Source organism: Natrix helvetica, assembly GCF_964273705.1.
Source record: "Natrix helvetica genome assembly, chromosome: 10".
NCBI classification, from domain to species: domain Eukaryota; kingdom Metazoa; phylum Chordata; class Lepidosauria; order Squamata; family Natricidae; genus Natrix; species Natrix helvetica.
The window spans coordinates 21,962,943-21,986,009 of NC_138561.1; the positions used below are offsets into that span (position 1 = coordinate 21,962,943).

Consider the following 23,067-nt stretch of genomic DNA (forward strand, 5'->3'; position numbering starts at 1 on the left):
GAATGTCTGTGGAGCTTCTCCATCGTTCAGGTCATGGTTGTCCCAAAGGTGCTTTTTCCCAAAAGGCAACAGGACTTCCTTGGTTTTTTTCCGTGAAAACGTTGCGCTTCTCATCCAAGAAGCTTCTTCCGCTCTAACCGAAGAACTGTTCCACACCCGTTTACACTCAGATTGAGGTGACTCCGAGGATACAGATAAACCCCCAAGCAGCCTCAACAACTCCCAGAGAGCCAACACCGACCTTCAGAGTAGATGACTGCGAAGGATATAAATCCTTCCATTTCCCCACCAGAACTGAAGAAGCTTCTTGGATGAGGAGCGAAACGCTTTCGAAGGGACAAACCAAGGAAGTCCATTGGCCTTTTGGAAAAGCACCTTTGGGTCTAGTTAGAATGTCATGAAGACACTGTGCTAGTTGTGAAGGATTCCAGCAACATCCAGCTTCTCTTCTGCCTCGTTCTATCTCAGGATTTCCAAAATCTGTAGGCATCCTGAGATCTTTCTCCCGGATGGCATAAAGTGTTTTTTTATTTTTATTCTTCATACATACATTCACAAATATACATTCTCATAGTTATCATTAATATTGTGTGTTATCTTTTAACACTTATAACAATTCATTTCTCCAGCTAAAGATTTGAATATGTAATCGGGATTGCTTTACCTGCCATCCCACACATCCATCTTGTTTTACCACAACCCTACTTTTCCTTCCTTCTCCTTTTCTCCTTCCCTCCCTTCTCCTCTGCTTTCTTCTTTCCTCCTCTCCTCTCCTCTCTTCAGCAACATCCAGCTTCTCTTCTGCCTCGTTCTATCTCAGGATTTCCAAAATCTGTAGGCACCCTGAGCTCTTTCTCCCGGATGGCATCACATGAAGCCAACCATAATCTCTTCTCATTGTCTACCCATCACTGAATATATTGTCTGGGTCAGATCAGATGGGAGCCTGGCTGGAGAATTCTGGGAGTTGAAGTCCATCCATCTTCAAGTTGCCAAGATTGAGAAACACCAGGCTAGACAAAAACATCAGAAATGGGAAGTGGGCGGGAATGGAGAAGCTTTGCTGAAGACATGGGTTCTTCCGATTATTTCTCCACCCTGAAGATTGTACTTTTTTTCCCTACGGCCAATGCCTTTTGCAGGTCCAGCACAGATTTTCCATCTCTCTTGCCCAATCCTTTTTTGCTGCATACACTTGGATTGAACCCGGGGCCTCTGCGCACCAAGCGTGTGCTTGGCTGATTGAGAGCATTTTCCCTACTCTACCAGATTTTTCATCGCTTTATCTGTGGGGGGAAAAAAAGTGAAGCAAAAAAAGTTGAGCCACACTTTCACATTCGGAGTTCTGAATATTTTGTCTGGAGTGCTGGGAAGGTTCACATGTTGCTCCAATTTGGCTCTCTGCGTATCAAGACAGAGGCCTCCTTTGTAGAGCTGTTTAGATGGTTGCCTTGAAATAAAACAAATTTGTCTTGGATGCATTTCAGGAAGGATTCTGTTGGCAAACTTTGGAAGGAAGTGTGGGCCTTTTCTTGTTACTTCCTGTCATAAACTACAAAAGTTTAATAAACAAAAATCGAGCACCTTTGGGGTCAGAATTGCTTTTGGGATGGAGCAGTTTGGCCACAGTAGGACATAGAAATGATTACGCGAAGCCTCTGTTTACAAAAATTGGAAGTGGAAGGGCAGCTCTGCCATTTGCATTCCTTTGTCCCTCTCACAGCTGTGGCATATTGACCTGAGCTCAACCGTCAACATGCTCCAACGGGAAAGTGGACTATTACAACACTATAAACTTGCTATCTGCCATGATAACCATCCATTGCTCCAGACAGTTTATTTATTTTATGCCGCCCCTATGTCTCACTGACATAGCGACTTTGGGACAACACAATAGTTTTTTTTTTTAAAAAAAAGGTAATCCAAGGCAATTAACATTTGGAAAAGAGAAAAACTCAAAACCAAGATGACAGGCGGCCTGGGGGCAAGGACCTTATCAACCCCATCAGCCACCCTCATTGCAGTAGACCCCAGGCCAGGGGGCAGAGCCAAATTTTCAGGTCTTCGGGAAGGGCAGGGCGGAGCACTTCCTCCGAGACTCAAGCGCGTGCTTGCATGTTTGCACATTGTTGTAGGGGGAAGAGTTTTCCTTTGGGCAGGAAAAGTGAGGGTTCTCTTCATTGCCCCTCTTGTCCCCCCTTCACACGGCTGGGGCTGCCAGAAACCAGCAAAGTATCTGTCTTGGAAGCGAGCCGTGAGCCTAGCATCTCAGGCTGTAGTAGCAACTAGGGCCGTGGATATTCAAACATTTCCTTTAAAACAATATTTTTTTGAGATCAGGGCTGCAGCACTAAAGTTGTGCTAATATTTGTACTTTGCAAATAAGCCGTTTCTACCATGTACTTTATCAGCGGTCCCTGGGCGTTGACCCCAGGAGCCATTTGTAAGAGTTCCTAAAGCAAACAGCCTTCCTGGTTTGGGATGGGACTCCAGCAGCCTTGTCCGCAGGAGAAACAACTCCAGCTGCCCCCTTATCAACGGCCTGGATCAAGCGAGGGGGCAAAATAGATCTTTTCTTACTCATCTTTTATTAAGAATGATTAATTTTATCTGCTTCCGGTTAGCCAATTCATCTGGGCCGTTCCCGTCACTTTTACGCTTTGTCGGTCAATGTTGGGTTGATATTGGAGGGGCCCATTTAATGTTCCTGTATCATAAAACATGACCGTGGGAACACGTCATTTATCAAGACAAGGCTGTGCTAGAACCAGCTGTGGCCACATTGCGTGGAAGAACAAATCCCTCAAGACCCTTTGGAGATCAGCTAGTGCAGAGGTTTATTTGACCATCAAGCAACAGCAGATGATTTTTGAGGGGCTCCATTATTTTGAAGCTTGCTTGCTGGTCTGGCTATTTTTCCTCTGTTGGACAGTGCGTTGTTGTTAGGATCTAGGTCATTCCTGGATACGGTCTAGTTCAGTGGTGGCAAACCTATGGCACATGTGCCAAAGGTGGCACTCAGAGCCCTCTCTGTGGGCACATGTGCCGTTGCCCCAGCCCAGCTCCATTGCGTTTCTCCCACAGGGGGGAGAGAGAGAGGGAGGGAGGGAGGGAAAGCGAGACAGCGGGAGGGAAAGAGAGAGGGAGAGGAAGAGAAAGAAAGAGGGAAGGAAAGCAAGACAGAGGGAGGGAAAGAGAAATGATATTACAAAAGGTTTTATTTTTTATTGTTGCTAAATGTAATATTTCAAAAGCAGGAAAAAAATGAAGGGGTATAAAAGTGCATTTATCACATTTTCTTAGAACAATTAGCTGCCTTGTTTATCATTATTTTAGGTAGTAAAATCTCAATATTCAGGTTAAATTGCCATGTTGGCACTTTGTGATAAATAAGTGGGTTTTGGGTTGCAGTTTGGGTCCCTAAAAGGTTCACCATCACTGGTCTAGTTCAGCCACGTTGACAAGTTCATTTCCATGTTATTTCCTCTTGTCTCACATTACTAACCTCTGTCCAGCTGATTAGACTGGGACAGAAGCACCTGCGCTTGGACAGCACATCTGTGTGTCCTGCAGAGTAGGATCCGCCTCATAATTTAAAACCAGCTTGTGTTGAGATGACTATCACTAGTCTAAAACCTAGAAACAAGGTTGATAATCTTACCAGATCCCACAAACCTTTGCCATTTGGAATTCATCTCTCTCAGCTTAGGAAAATACAATGGCTGTTCTTGATGGTGAAGATTTCCATCTGATACATGGAGATCTGCCCAGTATCCATTGTCCAGTCCTTCCTTTGGGCAATGAATCAAAGAGAGAATCCTCCAAACCAGGAAAAAAATGGTGACTGAGAAAACCCAAGATTCTTCCTTACAAGAGAAACCTATTTTTTCATACCATTTGAAGGAATAAACTTGGCATCCATAACCTTGTTTCTTTGCAGTGTTTACAACAAGGCTAACACCTTCGTTGGAAGTGTAGACTGGAAATATAATACACACATTAGAACAAATAAGAACAGAGGTGTTATATGATTTGCATAATCAAAAGGTCCTTCTTTTTTTCCTCCCCCCCCCCTGTAGCTATTTTTCCTCTCTCGACTCCCTTGGAAGGAAAAATGTTTTTGATCTTTGTTAGGTCAAGAACTCCATAAAAACCCTGCTCAGTTGTGCACACACTGCCATTTTTACCCTTATGAAATTATTATTTGTTAGCGGCACAACAAAATAGGGGGCTTGGAGCATATCATGGCATTATCAGTCCTTCATGGAAAAAAAACCCTACTCAGAAAAATGGGAAATATCAATTGCAGATGGGAAAAGGTATAAATGAAGGGTTTGGGGATAGATCAACTTCAAGAAACATCCCAGAAAAATCCTGTTAAAGATGAGCCTGAACTGAAGTTTGGCCCCAGGGACAACCTTGGCCCAAAGAGGCCTCTTGAGTTCTGTCTTATACTTTTGGCCCTCGTTTTTATGTAGCCCTAAAGGACAACAAAACAGGGTTGGAGAGGATGATTAATTCCTTTATAAGGCTGACCTGAGCAGAACTATGGGTTGGTACATCATAAAAAATGAATGCTGTTATTCTTCACGTTTCGTGTCCTGCCCGCTGCATTGTATTTATATGATGTATTCCGTTTCTCTTCTTCTCATCAAGACAAAGGTTTACTGTGATGGTTTTTTATTTTTTTATTTTTTAAAAAGCAGAAATGCTCCTGCCTGTGAGTTTCTCATCCATCTCCATGGAGCGGATTGCATGGACGCGTCTCCATCCTGCCCAGCTTTTTGTTGGAGCTTCTCAGAGTGTGCGGACATGCCTTGTCAGTTGTGTTATGAAGCCCTTGCTGCTTAAATAACACAAAAGGTTTCTTCAAGTTTGGTTTGTCGACTTCACTGAGTGCGAGCAGAGTTCTCAGTGTGCTTTCTTGCATGGGCTCGCACATTTTAGGTACCCTTGATATTCTTCTCTGAATCCTTCTCTGGCCCTTTAGATAAGGATTTAATACAGCGTGGCTGAAATATATTTCGATATCCGTTTGTTGTCTTCGGGAAATCTAGACTCAACCCCTGCGAGCAGGAGCAGGGCTGATCCAGAGGGAGCATGGAAAGCCAGGGATGACAAGCAGCTCACCCTGGACACACATCTGTCAGTTTGGGCCGCTTCTTCCAGTCCGTGGGCTTCCTTTCTTGGATGTCGTTTGGTGGTTGAAGTGCTTCTTTGCAGTTAACCAGGCTTCTTCGTTCTGTCTTCTCAGATGCCATTTTGCTTCCCGAGTGTTTCTCTAGGGCGGCTGCCAATCCTATGAGACCGGGATTCCATGTCACTCGAATAATGCCAGCAACTAGTGGGATCGGGCAGCCAACTGGGTGATTTTCCCACCAGTGCAGCAGAAAAGAGAAACAGGCCACTTCAAACGGTGCCATGTTGGCAGGGGATCCCAGCCACACAGGCAGGAATTTTACCACCGACGTGGGCATGACTCAGGCCCTCGAAAACCCTGCTCTTATTAATTCAGTATAGAAAATGCTTCCCACTCCTGGCCGAGAAGGCAGCGATGTGGCCCCTGACTTCCCTACTCCAATCTTCCAGCACATGCTGCTCTCTGGAGAAGCCGTGGATTGTCCAAGTATCAGGGCATGTTTGAAAGGAAGGGGTGGGGGAGAGAGACTCTATAGTGTCAGACACACCCAACAAAAAGGCTATGGAAATATTCCTATATGGAGGCGAAGAGGGAGAAAACCTTCCCAATCAGATGTCTGCTTTCCTCGCCTTTCTTGGAGTTACCCTTATATTCGCAGGATCTGATGGGAGATGATGAAGCCCAGTAGAGTGTAAGGCTAACCCTCCAGTCACGGCAAGTTCCTGTTATTTCTCACACCCTGCCAAGAGTTTGTCTGATCCCTCTGCAGCGGCTCCCTTTCAGCCATAATGGTTTCCTCTCTGGCAGGCCTGCGGGCGTATCGGGGAAAAATGTGTGAGAAAAATGCAGAGGGATGGACGGAGTCTGCAGGGCAAGCAGAGTGAGGCCAAATCGGAGAGAAGTAGAAAGGCCACTTGGACCTCTTGTGCGATCCGGAGGCAGGGAAGGGAGGAGGAAGGGGAGGCTGTGTGTCTTGGAAGAGAGAGCCCATAAAAATAAGAATAAATGGAAGGGCCCATGGAAATGGACGGCTATTGTTCTGGAGAAGGATCTTGCGCAAGAGGCGTTTCCAATGGCTTTTATTGTATTCTGTTCCATCTTGCTCACTGAGAGGAAGGAGTGCGTGTGAAAGAATGTTGAAAGTTTTTCATAAAATTCAGCCACTCGGTAATGGAAATAATATCCCTTTCGGATTCCAGACAGAACCCCCCCCTCCCCTCCTTCCTTCCCTCTTTCTGTACTTTCTGCCTTCAGTATCTTTTCCCACCTCGCTTGGACATGACAGCTTGGAAGATGTAAAGAAATGGAAGGGAATCTGGAAAATGAAGTTTATGTAGGGCATTAAGTCCCAAAGGTGCTTTTTCAAAAGGCAACTGGACTTTCTTTCTTTTTTTCCTTGAAGATGTTTCAGTCCTCATCCAAGAAGCTTCATTCAGAAACTTCTTGGATGAGAAGTGAAACGTTTTCAAGGAAAAAGCAAAGAAAGTCCAGTTACCTTTGGAAAAAGCACCTTTGGGAGAACGCTGACCTGGAGGATTGAGAATCTTGATAGACTTAGGCCATTAAGAATATTTTTACAAAAGGGAGGGAAGGAAGGAAGGAAGGAAGGGAAGGAAGGAAGGAAGGAAGGAAGGAAGGAAGGAAGGAAGGAAGGAAGGGAAGGAAGGAAGGAAAATACAGTCTTAGGGATTACACATTACACCACTTATTTTATAAAGAAAAGTTTGCTCCCTGAGGGTGAGAAAAATCTTTCTTTCCCATTTTCAAACACTTTAACAAACCCAACAACATCAGGCCCCTCTCCTGCGTGGTACTGTTGACTGCAAGCCTTTAAGGTATGATGATCTAGTTTACATATGAAATCAATCAGCATTACTGCATGGGGAAGGGGAGGCTCAGTTTTTCTCTGGCCAGCCATTTCTGAAATTTATGAGTATGTTTTGGGATGCACAGTATTCCCTTTTGAGCCAGCATGCGAAAGCTGCCAGCATCTCACCAAAGGCACGGAGTCCAGGACTCCTATTGTGACAGCCGAGTTGCTTTGCAAAATGTCTGTTTTAGCAGACTTCTGAATCATCCCTGAGATCTAATGAAATCAATAGCATATCAACAGCTTTCATTCTCAGGTTCACCTGAGTTCAGCTGCCCTTGATTGCAAAGCCAGGGTGCCCAAGTAGGCTTTCACAGCTGCATCTCTCTCAGTTTTTAATAAATTCCCCAAGAACATAAGAAATCGCCACCTACCTTTGGGTTTAATGGACAGAAACCGCTGAATATTATCGACTGGGATTAAAAACCCCCACAATCTATTTCAGTTTTGTTTAACAAATCCACACTTGGAATACTTTGAAGATGGACTCCAGCAGAGTCTGGAAGCGTGGAAGATTAAACCTCTAGTCCCAGGGACAGACCCAGAGTGGATCCTGCAACTTCGAAGACTTCCTTTTTTCTTCCCACAGGCTGTTTATATCTCAGCTACGTCTAATCATAGTTCCTGAGGAATTTTAGGACGGTTACACCCATCCGTTCAATCACACAAAATGTAGTGTGACCCACAACCATAAGAGCCCTATCTGGAATCTTTTTTTCATCCCTTGGTTTAATGCAGGGAGGGGCCACTCTGGCTTTACGGCCCGTGGACTTCAACTCCCAGAATTCCCGAGCCAGCATGGCTGGGAGTTGGAGTCCGCAAGTCGTAAAGAGGGCCAGAGTTGTTCACTCCAGGCTTAATGGGTCCCAGGCTGAAGACCCCCTCTAGAATCAGCTCTTTTGAAATGAGCCACAGAAGATTGCTCTTCTTTCTTGGATGGTCGCCTTCGTTTGCAAGTCACGAACGCTTCCATTGGTGCACTAGGTTAGGAAAGGATCTGTGAAAAACTCCTAAGCCATAATGAACGGTTCACCATTTCGTTTCAAGCCATAAATAAATAAGACTTATTCTAGCTTAGCATAACATGTGAAATCAGAGGTAGGAAGTGAAGCCTATAGATCAGAATGGAACTTCCTATCTGGACACATCCATCAAATTTGGAAGCTCTTATTGGAGCCCATTTGAAAGAAATTGCAGGTTCTTTTACCACAGCTACCTGTTTTCTCCAAAATCTTAAATGCACTTTTCTCAGTTTCTCTTAAAAGTTAATTTCCTGTCAAGCGTTTGTTTCATTTCCTTCCTTCTAGAAAATGAGGAATCCCTGCAAAAGAATGTCACCTCCTTCCTTCCTTCCTACCTTCCTTCCTTCCTCCCTTTGGCAGAATTAGCAGTTGCAGGATCCAAAGAAAAGTGTTTAATTTTTCCCTACAGAATCCTAAATGCAATCAATTATATTAAGTGAGATAAAAACAAGCACGCCAGAACAAACAAACAAACACACTGTTACAACAGCTGCCCTCAGGCTTATTAACAGCAGAGACATTAATTCTCTCATCACCTATGGGAAATTGCTCCACCGGACACAACTGAAATGAAATCCCATTCTTTATTTCAGCATTTCTGTAAGGCCTTTCAAAGCGAAAGCGCTTTCTAGCAACAAAGAATCAATGTCATTAAAATATGCCAGAATGTAAGTTTTCCAGCCATTCAACTTAAAAGAACCATTTAAGTATTTACTGTTGTCTGGGCTCAGTAACTCTGAGAAAACAAATTAAACGATTTAACATGATTTCAGCTGAACAACACCAGATTAAAATCCAGCCCAGTCTCTTTAATCATCCATCTAAAATACAATAATCTATATTTTGTACTCCATTACTAATTATCTTCATTCTTACGTGCATGCAGATATGAATGAGTGTGTGTGTGTATTTGGTTTTTAAGATACATGTCTGTCTGTCTGTCTATCTATCTATCTTATCTATCTATCCTCATCCATCCATCATCCCTCGACCCACTACATTCATCCTAGAATCTATCCATCCATCCATCCATCCATCCATCCATCCATCCATCCATCTATCTATCTATCTATCTATCTATCATCTCCACAATGAATCTTAAAAACCAGATATTTTTTTGCAATGAAGTGAGTTGCATTACAAAGATTATACACTAGGATAACATAAAATGGGGGCATTAACAACATAACAACTCAAATACTGAGTTGCACTCTGCCCTAAAGTTTACAGAAAGAAATTATGTGGATGGATGAGAGAGAGAAGAGAGGAAAGAAGAGGGAGGGAGGGAAAGAGAGAGAGAATAAGCTAAGTGTATTAAGTATCTGGCAAAAGATCTGGAAACCTCAATCACAGGATGAATTTAGAGGATTATTAATAGCCACCATTGTTTTCCTATAAACCATGGTCTGTGTAATTATGCTTCTAGATCCAGAGCTAATGAAAGTTCCTTTGGGAATCTCAATGACAACCCAAACCTAACATGAAGTATAGATATGATCTTACGGATTTAATTTATTTCTCTCCATTAGGAAGCAATTGATGGCAGGGTAGGATAAAGTGATATCACTCAATCAAGGTTTTTTTTTAAATCTGAAGTGGCACAAATTCTAAAATAATGAAGTAAAGAAAACACAGCACATAAATTTGAGAGTTAAAAGACCTCAGCTTTTTAAAAGCTTTATCTATCCTTCTAAATCACATCCATATCAGTGCGGTATCCCTTTCTACAGGACTTCTTTTGGCTTCAACCAAAGCTTGTGGTCGCTTTACCTTTTCCCTAACAGGCGTGCGCACATGGGGATGTGAAGTCTGTGTAAACCTCCTCTACTCCCAACGGTGTCTTTTGTGCCTGCAGATGTGGATTACAGACACATCTGCCTACTAGGAAGTTGATTGAACCGATTGTACTAGAAAGAATCATGTTCATTTATCAGCTGGCTCTTCGAGACTCCAGTAGCAGCCCACTGCCTCTTCCTACTCTTTTCAGTGAGATTTGTTGTCATGGTAATTGTTTTGGAAAATGAGGGGGGAAATCCTGTAAATTAAAAAAGAAAAGAAAAGCATCGTGGATGTACACATGTTTCCCATTATCGTCCCTATATGTAGAGAGAACTGGAACTAGAGAGGCATTTGGATGACTTTGGCTTCGTTCATGCCTCAGATGGCTCTTGTTTCTTAGCAGGAGGATGATCTGAATATGAAAAGCTATCTACGATCGCATCAAAATCGAGATTTTGTTCTCTCACGATTCTATTTCCAACCTTGCACATATTTGTACGTTGCGGAGAAACAATTTGAGTTTACTTGGGAGAAACTTCTTCTCTTTGCATTTTATCTCATTTCAGTGGAGAATATGACTCTTCTGTTTGCTAACCTGAAATAATTTTAGGAGAATTTAAGCCGTTCAGGACAACGGCTTAAAAAAAATTCAAGTAATCCCAAATTGTGTACGTAAACACGATGATATATTTGTGGCACATTCGCACTCCTAATTCCAGATCTGGGAATAAAACTACTCTGCTGCGCAAAATGCAGAGAAAAGCATCGGGAATGCCTCCCCCCCCAACCAATTGTGTCTGCCTTTGTCATCCTCCACTGCATCCCGTCTGCATTGTTTTCCATAACATTTTACGCCCATTTTGATCAGCTAGTCATTCTTGAACGTCAAGGGCGAGGGTCCTATTTTTCCATGTTGAAACCTTAACTTGAAAAGCATTTCAAATCCATGCAACTTGGCTCTGCTATCAAAGGCATTCTTTGTATGTAGAGAAAGCATTTAATGAGCGTGGAGCAGGCCCTTGTGAGAACACAGTAAATGTCACTAGGAGCAAAGCACAATTATTCGCCCAGAAAGAGAGAAAGTGTATATACGGGTGGGAATTAACACTTGGGCAAATTTGGAACTCGGGGCAGAAATATCAGAGGTCCTCAAAGGTTCATTCTGTAATGTGTTTCTTGTAGGCATTTGCTACAGCTAGGTTTTTCCATGGCAAAGCACACGCTTCTGTGCAGGAATGGTACCCCATCCTCTAGTTCTTAATGGAAGAAAATAGGCACTTTAATTCTACATTATCCCTACTATATCATACCTGGGACTTAAGCAGTGTTGCTTCTACCAAAGATGTTTGAAAGGCAGATTGTTTGCACTGCATGTACTGTATGTCTTCCATGCTGTACATTAAAAAGAATCATTCAATGTTTGGAAAGGATTAAATATTCAAGTAGTGAAGGCCTTTCATTCCTGCCTCAAACCCTTTGGCTCTATTTAGCCAACTGATTGATCAAAGTCATCCTACTACCTTCTGCCCTACTTTCTCTCTTATTCTCTGGACATTTAGGCAGACATATATGGGGATCTCATTTACTTTGGCCATGTCACGCTGGGAAATTCACTGGAGAAAGCAATCATGTTGGGAAGAGTTAGCGGTAAAAGGAAACCAGGTGGCTGAACACCATCAAAGTTGACACCAGCCAGAGCATAGAACAACTCAAAGATGCAATTAAAGATTGGAAGATGTGGAGAGAGACGGCCACCAGAACCGCCAAGAGTCAGACACAACTGAATGGAGAACACCATCATATGGGGGTCCTCCTAACCAACTTACTCAGATTGAGGAAGCTCCTTGGATAAGCAGCGAAACGTTTCAACCCAACAAGAAAAGAAGTCCATGACTCCACTTCCAGACCACTCTACCTGGATGACTGGGAATCTTCACTGACCTGGGCAGACCACATTTATGGCATTTTCTTCCAAGTTACGTGGACAGAAGACATTGCGATAACTGGTGGAGCAAATAGGGAAAAGTAATCAGGGGCCATCCCTGAATCCATGCTGCACGTGGGAAACAGATGCTGGAATGGAAGCAGATGAAATGCAGTGTTAAAATAATCACAGTCGCCCAGAAGGTCCCACGTGTCAAATATTCATAAATGTGCGAGAGGCCTTAGTCATAAAACCATGAACTACAAAGGAGAGTTTCATGCATGGTGAATTTCCTCAGGAGCCATATACTCAAATTAGTAGCACGTATCGTTTGGAGGCCCTTTTATGAAGTGTTGTGCTTGTTCCTGCCACTCCATGAGGTGGAACATGATTACGCCTTCCAGATGTTGGAGAAGGCAGTCACCAGAAACCAGGCCTTTCATGCAGGCAGCCTTTGACATACCAAGTGAGCCAGCAGAAGCGGACATGTCTGCTCCTGAAAAGCAGGGCCCTTTGGAAGCAGCATTTTTTCTAATCAAGAGCATGGACAACATAAGGAGCTCCCCTCCCGCGTTCGAGTGTGGGAGGCCTTCCCTGAGGATGGGCTCCAGCACAAGTCCGAAAGCTCGGAAGACTAAAATTCTGGTCTTGGATCCGGCAACGTTATCCCGGGACACGTAAATTTGCCTTCATTCTTAACATCAGCTTTTTTTTCTTTTTTAAAGAAGTGTATCCTTAACCTTCACAAACATGAATGAACAGCAATTTAATTTCCATTGAGCTATAATTGCTTTAAAGAACATAATGTTTTCTGACACGTACGGGAAGCCAAGGCCAGCAGAAGATGACTTATTTCCAGTTAATGATCTCCTTAGCAATTCTCAGTTTCAGTTTGGAAATGCTTTCCTTCGTATTGCATTGATTCCCCCCTTTCATTTTCTAAATCTAATTTTCCAGGACGGTGCCTATGGAATTTCTCAGTCCTCCAGGTCATGGTTGTCCCAAAGGTACTTTTTCAAAAGGCAACTGGACTTTGTTTTTCTTTGAAGACGTTTCGCTTCTCATCCAAGAAGCTTCTTCAGTTCCCACCATTCAGTCTGAACTGAAGAAGCGTCTTGGGTAAGAAGCGAAACATCTTTGAGGAAAAACAAAAAAAAAGTCCAGTTGCTTTTTGAAAAAGCACCTTTGGGACTAACACTTTCTTTTGGGGCTGTCTTTTGCTAACACGTTTTCTAGATTCCATTTCTGATTTTGATGGACGAGGTGGCCCAGGTTTATTTTCATTGATACAGCCTTCCTGAGAAAAGATAAACCTAGTTTATGAAGTTAAGTGCTGGGAAGCATTGCTCAGATCTACACAGACACAGTTTGTGGTTATAGCTCTATAGATTTCCCAGTAGGGTATTCAGCGGAGTATAGAACTGGCAGTTCACTGGGGACACCAGATGTGTACTCAAAATGAAATGTTTTAGGTCCCGAACTTAACATAAATTGAGATTTACACGCCGTCGCTTTTTGCTTCCCATAAAGAAACTGGGCAGCATTCAAGAAACCATTTTTAAAGCAAGTTCATCTGCTGGTAGAGAAAGTTAACACTTGTGCAGGACGCTGTAAGGATAAGCAGAGGAAAGTGGACTTTGGCTGCCCCGTTCCTTCAGCTTGGTAGCAAAATATGTTGCTGTAGAGAGGAGACATCTGAAGGTCAGCCACAGGGCAGGAATAGCTGACCGAGACTGTCATCTGATCACTGCAAAACGCCTATAGTAAAATGAGGTGGAGCTGCACACCACGAGCGTCCTTGGGATGGTGCAGAGGTGGGTCTCCAGCAGCTGCAGAGAAAGACTTGGAATGGCATGTTTTCCACAAAGACGGTCTTGGGCCTGTCTTCTCTGAGAGGGAAATGGAGGCTAAGATCATGTGACATGTTAATGCCACTCTATAAGGCCTTGGTAAGGCCACACTTGGGATAAGGCATTCAGTTTTGGTCGCCATGATGTAAAAAAGATACCGAGACTCTAGAAAGAGTGCAGAGAAGAGCAACAAAGATGGATGAGGGGACTGGAGGCTAAAACATATGAAGAACAGTTGCAGGAATTGGGTATGGCTAGTCTGATGAAAAGAAGGGCTAGGGGAGACATGAGGATGGTGTTCTAATATGTCAGGTGCTGCCCCAAGAAGAGGGAGTCAAGCTATTCTCCAAAGCACCTGAGGGCAGGACAAGAAGCAACGAGTGGAAACTCATCAAGGAGAGAAGCAGCCTAGAACTAAGGAGGAATTTCCTGACAGTTAGAAGATTTAATCAGTGGAACCTCCAGAAGTTGTGGGTGCCCCATCAGTGGAGGTTTTCAAGAAGAGATTGGACAACCATTTGTCTGAAGTGGTGTAGGGTTTCCTACCTAAGCAAGGGGTTGGACTAGAAGACCTCCAAGGTCCCTTCCAACTCTGTTATTCTCTTCTATTCTTTTCTATTCTATTCTATTCATCATTAAGCCCTTTGGAGAAGGAGGGAGCTGAAATGAGGACAGCCAGATAAAAGAGTAGAAGAGAACTAATGAAAAGAATTAAAGTCTCTCACACCATATCAATTACATGTTCGGGCGCTGAAGGAACTAGCGAAGGTGGCTATGGATCCACTCTTGCTCATTTCTTTGAGAACTTTTGAAGGACTGGCAAAAACTCAAAATGTAGAAAACCATGGCCTACGTTGACAGTAAAAGCGCACAACCGCATTTTGTCTCAAACTGTCGTGGCCTTTATCCCAAGTAGCAAAAGAACTCTTCGTTTCAGGCTTATAGTCACCATCCCTGTAAAATCCTGAGCCTGGAATGTTAAAGTCTCTTAGTGCTTCTGCTTTCGTTCTGCCTGATTAAAAGGATCGTCAGAACCTTCTGAGGAGGAAGATCTAAACGTAGAAGCACGGCATGTCAGGATTTGGTTTAATAAATCCTGCTTCGCTCAATTTTCATTATGGCTAGGAGGGTATGTGTGGAGAGAGAGAGAGCTTTAAAATGTTTGGTAATTAGAAACAAACAGTGCCTTAATTTAAGAAACATGGGTGTGTTTAGGAAGCCATAACTTTCTGGGTTCATGGTTTTTCTAACTGCTCGTTTTTTAGCCAAATCTGTCTTGTAAACTATGAGAGCCCTTTGACTCTACATTGTGGCTGGTTGGTCAAGCTGGCTTCTTTCTTAAGATCTCAATTGGAGCGATGAGGATGAAGCACAGGGGCCAATGCGATCCCATCTATTTTGATCATGAAAGAGGAAAGGTAGGAGGCCCCTCCCCTAACCTGTTGTTATTGTTGTTTTAGTGCAAGATCTGCAGCGGTATCAGTCCTTTTCTCCATTCATAGTACGACTCGTTTCCAAGTTTTGCAGCTTGGGGTTACAACAATGTTTTGTTACCTTGGCAACAAAAGTCACGTTTTGCTTGCAATTCCTTTTTGGAAAAACTCTTGCTATGAGTTATATCATAAATTAAAACATTTGTAAGGTTTATTTAGTTTTACTATTTGTTTCTGTTTTTTCTCTCCCCCCCCCCCCCCCCCAGTGATGGAATTTGGCAAAGAAGGGATGTTTTGAATATAAACTCAGGGACTACAAAATAGGACATTATACCCAAGCGATCCTAGTGGCCCTTTGAAGATCAACACAAATCTGGATTGTAAAAATTTAACTGGATTCTAAGTAGATTCAACAAATGACAGATGCTTTTATTTCTTTATGGAAGGCCCAGCAGGAAAAAATAAACACAATGTGGATGTTTTCCAAAGCAAAAAAAAATAAGAAATGTGGAACTAGCTGAAGCACATTTCCCCCTTGACCTTGGAGAGCAAGAAGTGACATGACACAAGTATATCAAAAAACATAGGAAAGCGAAGCAGAGGGAGATGGTTTTCTCTCTTCATACTAACTAGGACCTGGGTACTCATAAAAATAGATAGATGACAGACAGACAGACAGACAGACAGACAGACAGACATTTAAATAGACCAGTCACTTGAAGTCCTTTTCCTGAAATTACTTTGCAACTATGCTAGGCAATGAACTCTTTAACCATGCTACAACAGTCTAGAGAAAACTAAATTTGCCAAAAGTCCAGTGAGTGGCAGAGAGACAATCCACAGATTTCCTGAAACTTAATTTGGGATTCTTGTCCGCTACCTTTTGCTGGGTCGCAGCCGGGCTTTAATAACCCCGTAGTGGTACAATTCTACCTTGTATTTCCTTGTTCCTTCAGTGAGGAGAAGTCTGACCTGGGTCCTGCCCTAGTAACTGCTGGCCCCAAGCCACAGAGACCTGGCTCCGAGCTGCCTCTCTTCTCTCTTCCCATCAGATGTGTAATAGGTTTCTGCTGATGAGACGCTCCCTCCCGAACTTTGCATAGTTTTTGGCTGGCGTTCCCGTTCCTTGCACTCCGATGGAGTTAATTTAATCAAGAATTCCTCTCCAGAGGCCGATTAGCGAGACAGCACGAAGCTCTGGCCCGTTATTTGCTTTTATTGGTTTAGGAGGCATTCACATATAAATATATACAAAGAGAATCGCCTTTCCTTGACCTTGGAATATGATGTCATCCTTCAGTCCTTTGGCTTCATCGTGTCACAGATGCTTCCCACCCAACCACTGGATTTGGACACTTAACTTCCAGTTATTTCAGGGTAGCCCTTTTTGAGGAGGGGAGAGAAAGAAATTGGGTTGCAGTCATTTAACTCAAATGTAGGTGTTTCGTGGATCCAGCACCTGAATCTTACTAACAACGAGAGCTGGTTTTTTGTTGAAGAACATTTCCCATTCGAGCAGCGAGGATTAATTTTTTAGGTTCCCTAATCAAATTGGCAATTCACAGTATTTTCCTGTTTCTTTTACAACAGCTTCTTCCTTCGAATGCTCTGCATTCATCATCTGGGTGAGAGGACAGTGTATTTTAGCAGTGACCGATTGGTCAACAGCCATTCTGCACTCAGAGCCAGTTTGAAAATAATGTTCTGCCTCCTAGGATTTGGCCAGCCCTAATTACTTAAACACACCAATACCCTGAATAGCAATAAATCAAAGCCTGTTTCACGGTATCCTTGGAAGAATCTCTCTACTTCAAGGGAAGATGATTTTGCTTTTTAAAAAGACTATCCAGGATGGAAAATATTTAATGTCAAGTGTAAGCCATATAGATGGTGAAGTCCGGAAAACCAACCATAAGCAATAAATGGTAATGAAGCAAGAATGTGACCTGAGAATTTAGTGAGCTTGGAAGCTATACGCCCTAGGAGGGGCAAAAAAAGGGGTGGGCACAAGAAAGGGAAGAAAAATAGTCCCCCCCTCCCCCTGCTATAATAATGAAGTGCTAATTGGGAGATGGAGGTTGCCGATGGAAGTTGTTAAAACAGGGTGAACCTTGACAGCTGAATGAGAGCAGGATAAGTATCGCTAACAACCCTTGTCGTGCGCGACTGCAAAGTACATGAAACAGGTGTGTTACCTTCCCACGATGAGCAGAGTGTGCAAAGGTGCATGTGCTCCACAGCTGAATGGAGCACCTTTGCTGTGGCTCTTAACACGACACTTTTGCATTTTTCCTTTTGCAAGAAAAGGGAAGAGGGTGGGTTTCACCTCTCAGCTGGCTGGGACAAACGTTTGTGTGTTTGTTTGTTTAAATGTATACACCACACATCTCACTCTCTCTAGGGACTCTGGGAGGCTTACAGTAGTATAAAAAACATTAAAAGCACTAAAATTAATCACAGTTAAATCATTCAGGTGGGCATGCCAGAAATTGCTCTACTGCGGAGGCTCAAAATTGGCCTCCCTCTGCCCCGAATGGGGGAAAGCTGGAGAAAGGGCTGAGAATTGCATTTTTCTCTGTAAATGAAAGAGCTTGGACCAAGTTTTAAAAATACTTGAGAAGGGAATAGATTTAGGTGAGAGATTTTTGTTAAGAACTTGTGCAGTTATAAGTGGCAGATGAGAACGGAAAATTATATTTTATATGTCTTTTCTGCTGATTTACACAAAGTAGTATCCCAAATTCCACCAACTTGGTTGCTAGCCTGGCTTTTGAAAATCCAAGGCAGTGTTTCTCAACCTTAGAACTTTAAGGGGAGAAGACTTCAACTCCCAGAATTCCCCATTCAGCAGTCTACTTTGTTAAATGTCCTAATGAGGGCGTGTATAATACTAGCTTTAAGAACAAAGCAACATAACAAAGTAAGGGGGATAGAATGCCTTTTTTTCCCCTTACAAGGTGAATGTTGTATCAAATAAACACATTTTGATTTCTTTGGTATTTTCTGGACAATCTTGTTCACTTCAGTAGTTTCATTGACAATTGGGTAAAGGGAAATTTTGTGCACGGTTCTGTGTGGCATGACCAATGTTTCATGACTATGTCTTAGCAAGGATGCCAACTGATGATGCACTCTCCCTCTTTCTCTCTCTCTCTCTCTCCCTTGGCCTACAGGTGCTTCAAGGTGCCCAGCTGATTGCAGTTGCTTCTTCCGATCCTGCAGCTGCTGGTGTTGATGGATCCCCACTTCAAGGGAGTGATATCCAGGTCCAGTACGTCCAGCTGGCCCCGGTGACAGACCACTCCGCTGCTAATCCAGTGCGTAGACCATTCCTGTTCATGAAGGGGGAATGGGCAGAGGGATCTCACAGCTTCCATGACACGAGACCCTGCACTCTCTGTTCTTCTTCTAAACACATCCCCTCCTTTTGTTAAAACCAAATAGCCACAGCAACTGCCCTTAGACTTATATACCGCTTCAGGGTGCTTTACAACTCTCTCTGGCTGGTTTACAGAGTCAGCATATTGTCCCCATTTTGGCTGCTCATTTTATCCACCTCGGAAGGATAGAAGGCTGAGTCAACCTTGAGCCAGTCAGGATCGAACTCCTGGCAGTGGGCAGAGTTAACTTTCAAGACTGCATTCTACCACGGCTCAGTCCAGCTGTACCTGCTTTCAGATGTTTCCATGAAGTTAGCCCTCCCCAACGTGGTGCTCTCCATAATTCCCAGGCTTGAAATTTCGGAATCTGCAGTTGAACCTGACTCAGCAGAGCTGAGAAAGGCTGTTGGAAGTCAGACCGAAACACCAAACTGCAGATGGCGCTACAAAAAAAGAATTGACTTGTGCAATATCCAGGCAGGGAACTTGAAGGAAGTTCATAATTATGTAGCGTTCTTATTTGGTCTTCCTTTCTTCACAATCATCATCAATCTATTTGGGGTTTTCTCACCCCTGGCGTGTATGGGCCTTCAGCATTGTCAGTATTCAGACCTCCTGGTGGAACTGGGAAATTTTTCCCAATCTTTGTACATTCTCTCCTGCCTGCAACATTAACTAGGCGCAACGTCCTAGGTGGCCTTGCTCTGCGTTAGGGATTGAGGGACGTTTTAGGAGCAGAAGCCTGGTGGGCCCAAGTGTTCTGGCAGCTTCCTCTTGTCCACACATAGAAGCACATGCTTCCCTCCTCTCTGTGTCCCCCATCAATATCCACTTCCCCTTTAACCCTCCCTTACTCTTCTCCGTCCCTGTTGCTCTGTGTGAAATGATAGTGTGAATCTATCGTGTTCTTAATCTCCCTTCTCCTCCTAAGTTCCCTTCGCATCGAATGGCTGGCTAGGAACTCTGCAACGATAGGAGATGGAGAAACCCGCATGCTGTCACCTTGTGTGTTCTTGGGCTGAGTGAGTCTGGCCTCCTGGTGAAAGCCCTCTGTGTCTCTTGCCACGCCTTTCCTCCCGTTGAACTCAATGGGGAGGCAAACTGCCCACCCCCTCCTTTTGCCTCTTCTCGCATGCATTGAACGGGAGCTGCTGTGTTGAGCCCAGCGATAAATCTTTACATCTGTTGGCAGCCAGGCTGGAATTGCTCTCTTTCAGACACTTTGCCCCGTGTTAGCTTTTAATATTGTGGTTAACCACAGAGATTTATACCATGCTGCAGATCAGCCTATAGGAATGCTGGCCCTTAAAGGACGACGAGGATACACAGAACTGCAGATTAGGGGAGAGAGAGAGAGAGAGAGAGAGAGAAGCACGCTGGAGCTGATCAGGCGGATTGCTGAGTAGGGGAGATGTGTGACAAGGAACACAAGATCATAAAAAAGAAGTCCGTCTGAGGATGGAGCGAGGGGGGAAGCGCCTGGGAGAAAACATTGCAGTGTCTTTTGTTCCTTCCTGTGTTTTGTGTCCAGGTGGTGAACAGCTGGAAGCATCCAGTTATCCCTGCTTGCTCAGATCCGATTCAGTTGCTGTGAGATCAGGGCTAGGCTTGTATGCAAAGCTCTCTGTGTAGCTAGCACACCTCTGTGCTGCTCAGACAATGCTGCCTAGCTCAGAAGCTTCCATGCCTCCACCCGCAAAGGGTGCCAGGGCTCACCTCAGCTGATGTTTATTTTCTTGCGCTGATTGCATTCTTCCCCTCCAGATCCTCTAATGCTCCCTGACATGTTAAATTACAGTCATAACACTGAAGTGCCACCCAAGATTTGTTTTTCCTTCCTTCGGCTGAAATCGTTGCGAGAGGAAACCTTTGCCTCTTAAAGCCTTCCACATCTGGTTAAATGTGGGATAATTAACCCAGCCCTTGAGGAGGAACTATTTATTTTAGCAATTCCTTTCTTTCTTTCTTTCTTTCTTTCTTTCTTTCTTTCTTTCTTTCTTTCTTTCTTTCTTTCTTTCTTTCTCTCTTTCTCTCTTTCTCTTTTTCTCTTTTTCTCTCTTTCTCTCTCTCTTTCTTTCTCTCTCTCTCTTTCAGGTGTTGGGTTATATAAAGCAAAGTTCTTGAGGGACAGAGCAGGTCTCAAAACAGTCTCACAAAGACCAATTGCTGCTTTCCCCTCTTCATTCTCTCCCTTGGCACTTAACTCAGAGGGAGCCGTGTTCTTCAGGAGAGACACAACGTAGACCCCCAATAAAAGGAAGCTGCTTCAGACTTCAATCACTAGTGTGCCCTTGGTGGCCAGATAGCCACAGGTGGGTGGTGGAGAGCTGGAGCATGGAGAGTTTGGTTCAGAGCCAGCGCGGAATTCCTTTCTTTAATGGTAGTTGAACCTCCTTTAGAGTGCGGTTGCTTATTCGCCCTGCCAGCCCTGAAGGGTCAGCCCTGCCCTCTGACGGTAAACTCTGTTTGTGTGTTTTGTGTGTTTGTCTCGCTCTTGTGCAGAACACGGACTCCCTTCACTCAGCCATCCAGCCAGAAATGCAAATAGACCACGGAGCCATTCAGATTCAGTAGGAGGAGGGGACACGGCCGCCACCATCTCAGTTGGTGGACGACAGCTAAAGATGCCGGTCGCAGAGCCAGTTCACCGTTTCTGCTCAGCCTGCAGGACGTCTCCAGGACCTTCTCCTGTACATATGGGTGGGATCTGTCTCCTCTGACCTGGTTTGTATGGAGCCGCTGGCCGATCCGATGGCTTGGACCAAGTTGTGGCGCCGTGGAACTGCCATCCTTCCACTCCGTTCCTGGGATACGTGGTTTAACTTGAGGGGAGGGGGGAAAAAAACCAGCCTCACGGGAGGGAAGACTTAGCTAACTTTCATTAACCCGACTATTTCGAGTGATGTAATGCGCCACCGTTTCTTCTTCTCCCAGACTCATCCCTGCAAATATCCCTAGACGTCTTCTCAGAGACAGGGTTTTTCCTGCAACGCAAACCTTGTTACTCAGAAAGAATCAAGAGTGCAAATATATTTTGCTGTGGAAAGAAGTTTTTTTTTATTTGCTATGTTTGTAATAATAAAGAGAGAGAGAAAGAGAGATGTATTTAAAAAAAACAAATGAAAGTGGGACGGAGGCAGGCCCAGGATTATAAATGTTAGCTTCTTTTTTGCTGCTGGTTTTCCCATTTCAGTGTAATCTTAAAAAAAAAAGGAGGAAAAGAAAAAAAAAACATACACGCAGAAACGTTGCCTCTATGGGGGGATGGGTATTCTTCCGACTACTTTTTTAAAAGGGGAAAAACTACTATCCACCACTGTAATTATGCATTTCTAAAGAAATAAATGTGTATTTATGAAGACCATTTTGAAAATTCCTCCCTGAGGTGTTACACACACAATCCCAGGTAGGGCTTATGGTCCCTTACTCAACACACACACACACAGCTCTGGTCAACCATCACAATCACCTCACTTTTCTCACATCTCTCCCTCTCTCTTTCTCTCTCCACCCATTCTCTCTCTCTCTCTCACACACACACAAACACACACACACACACACACACACACCCTTCTTGACTGGGCTGGCAGGCACTAGCCAGAGGGATGGAAGCCAAAGATGACTCTTGAGAGTTGATGGTAGGCTTCGGGGCCCCTTTTATCCCGCCAAATCCTGGCTTTGTTGATTGACAAGATTGGTAGCCTGTTGATGGGACTTGAGTGGGAAGTTCCTGTGTGCTGAGGTGCAACGTCTTTGTCTCCTTTCCGGTTTGGTTTCTTCTTAAGCCCGGAGGAATCTCTTAGACAAGAACCCTGACTTTTATTTCCACCCCACTTATGTACCTGCTTTGTCCTTAGGTAAGGCAGCTTCACCCTGCTCTGACACAATTCTCACATGACTTGCTTTTCTGACACACATTAGGTCATTTCTGTGCTTCTTCAACTGCCTCTTTGTTTGCTTCCCTCTCTAAAGAACCAGCGATGTGAGGTAAGGACAGACTGAGGGGAGAAACTGTGCTAAGGGTTATCCTGGCTTATTGGTCCTTCCAGATTGGGGATTACAGGGTCATGAAAAGGGAGTTTTTAGATAGCGTAACCCTAATTTAGGGCAATGCAGCCCCTTGTCTTTTTTTGACAGAAGAAGAAGAAGAAAATGGCGGGAAATACCCTAATGCGAAGTCTGTTATTCTGGACGAGAAGGTTCGTGCAAGTATAGAAAAACTTGGATCCTCCACTTGGGCTCCAAATCACTTCTCGCGTCTATCGTTCCCAAGGCAATTTGTTAAATAGGAGTTTTGGCTTCGTGTTTTTTTTCTCTGAACAAGAAATAGGCACGCAGGCAAAGGCGAGTCCTGGAAAACCCCCAGAGCCTTTGTAATGGACAGGAATGAGGGAGCAAAGCTTGGGGGGGGGGGGGGGGCAACCCAGCCTCCTTAGTTGTTAAGCAAGGCTGTTTCGGTAGCCAAGGCTATGAATTGGCACCAACTGTGGAACGACGGTGGCAATTTGCAAAGAAAACGTCACTGCGAAGGAGTGTTAGGGCGAAGGAGCGTTAGGTAGCAGAAGGCCAGAATTAGCACCCCCCACCCCCACCCCCGGATCCTTGTAAAAACATCTCAGGAATTTTTAGTATTGTCTTCTGCGCTTTGGCTAGAAGATAGTTTTTCTTC

At 44.0% G+C, this 23,067-nt stretch overlaps 1 protein-coding gene across 4 annotated transcripts in view; it reads left to right on the plus strand.

The window, feature by feature from the left end:
* The window catches only part of BANP (BTG3 associated nuclear protein), an 84,387-nt gene extending 62,625 nt beyond the window's left edge, over positions 1-21,762 (plus strand). For 3 of the 4 annotated variants that reach the window (XM_081963606.1, XM_081963608.1, XM_081963607.1), the window contains exons 12-13: positions 18,192-18,335; positions 20,901-21,762. In XM_081963606.1, the coding sequence (XP_081819732.1) occupies positions 18,192-18,335; positions 20,901-20,972 (216 nt within the window). In that variant the 3' untranslated portion in view covers positions 20,973-21,762. Of the gene's footprint in view, positions 1-18,191; positions 18,336-20,900 lie in introns of those variants that run through there. The other variant, XM_081963609.1, reaches the window with a different exon arrangement.
* Positions 21,763-23,067: the final 1,305 nt, after the last annotated feature.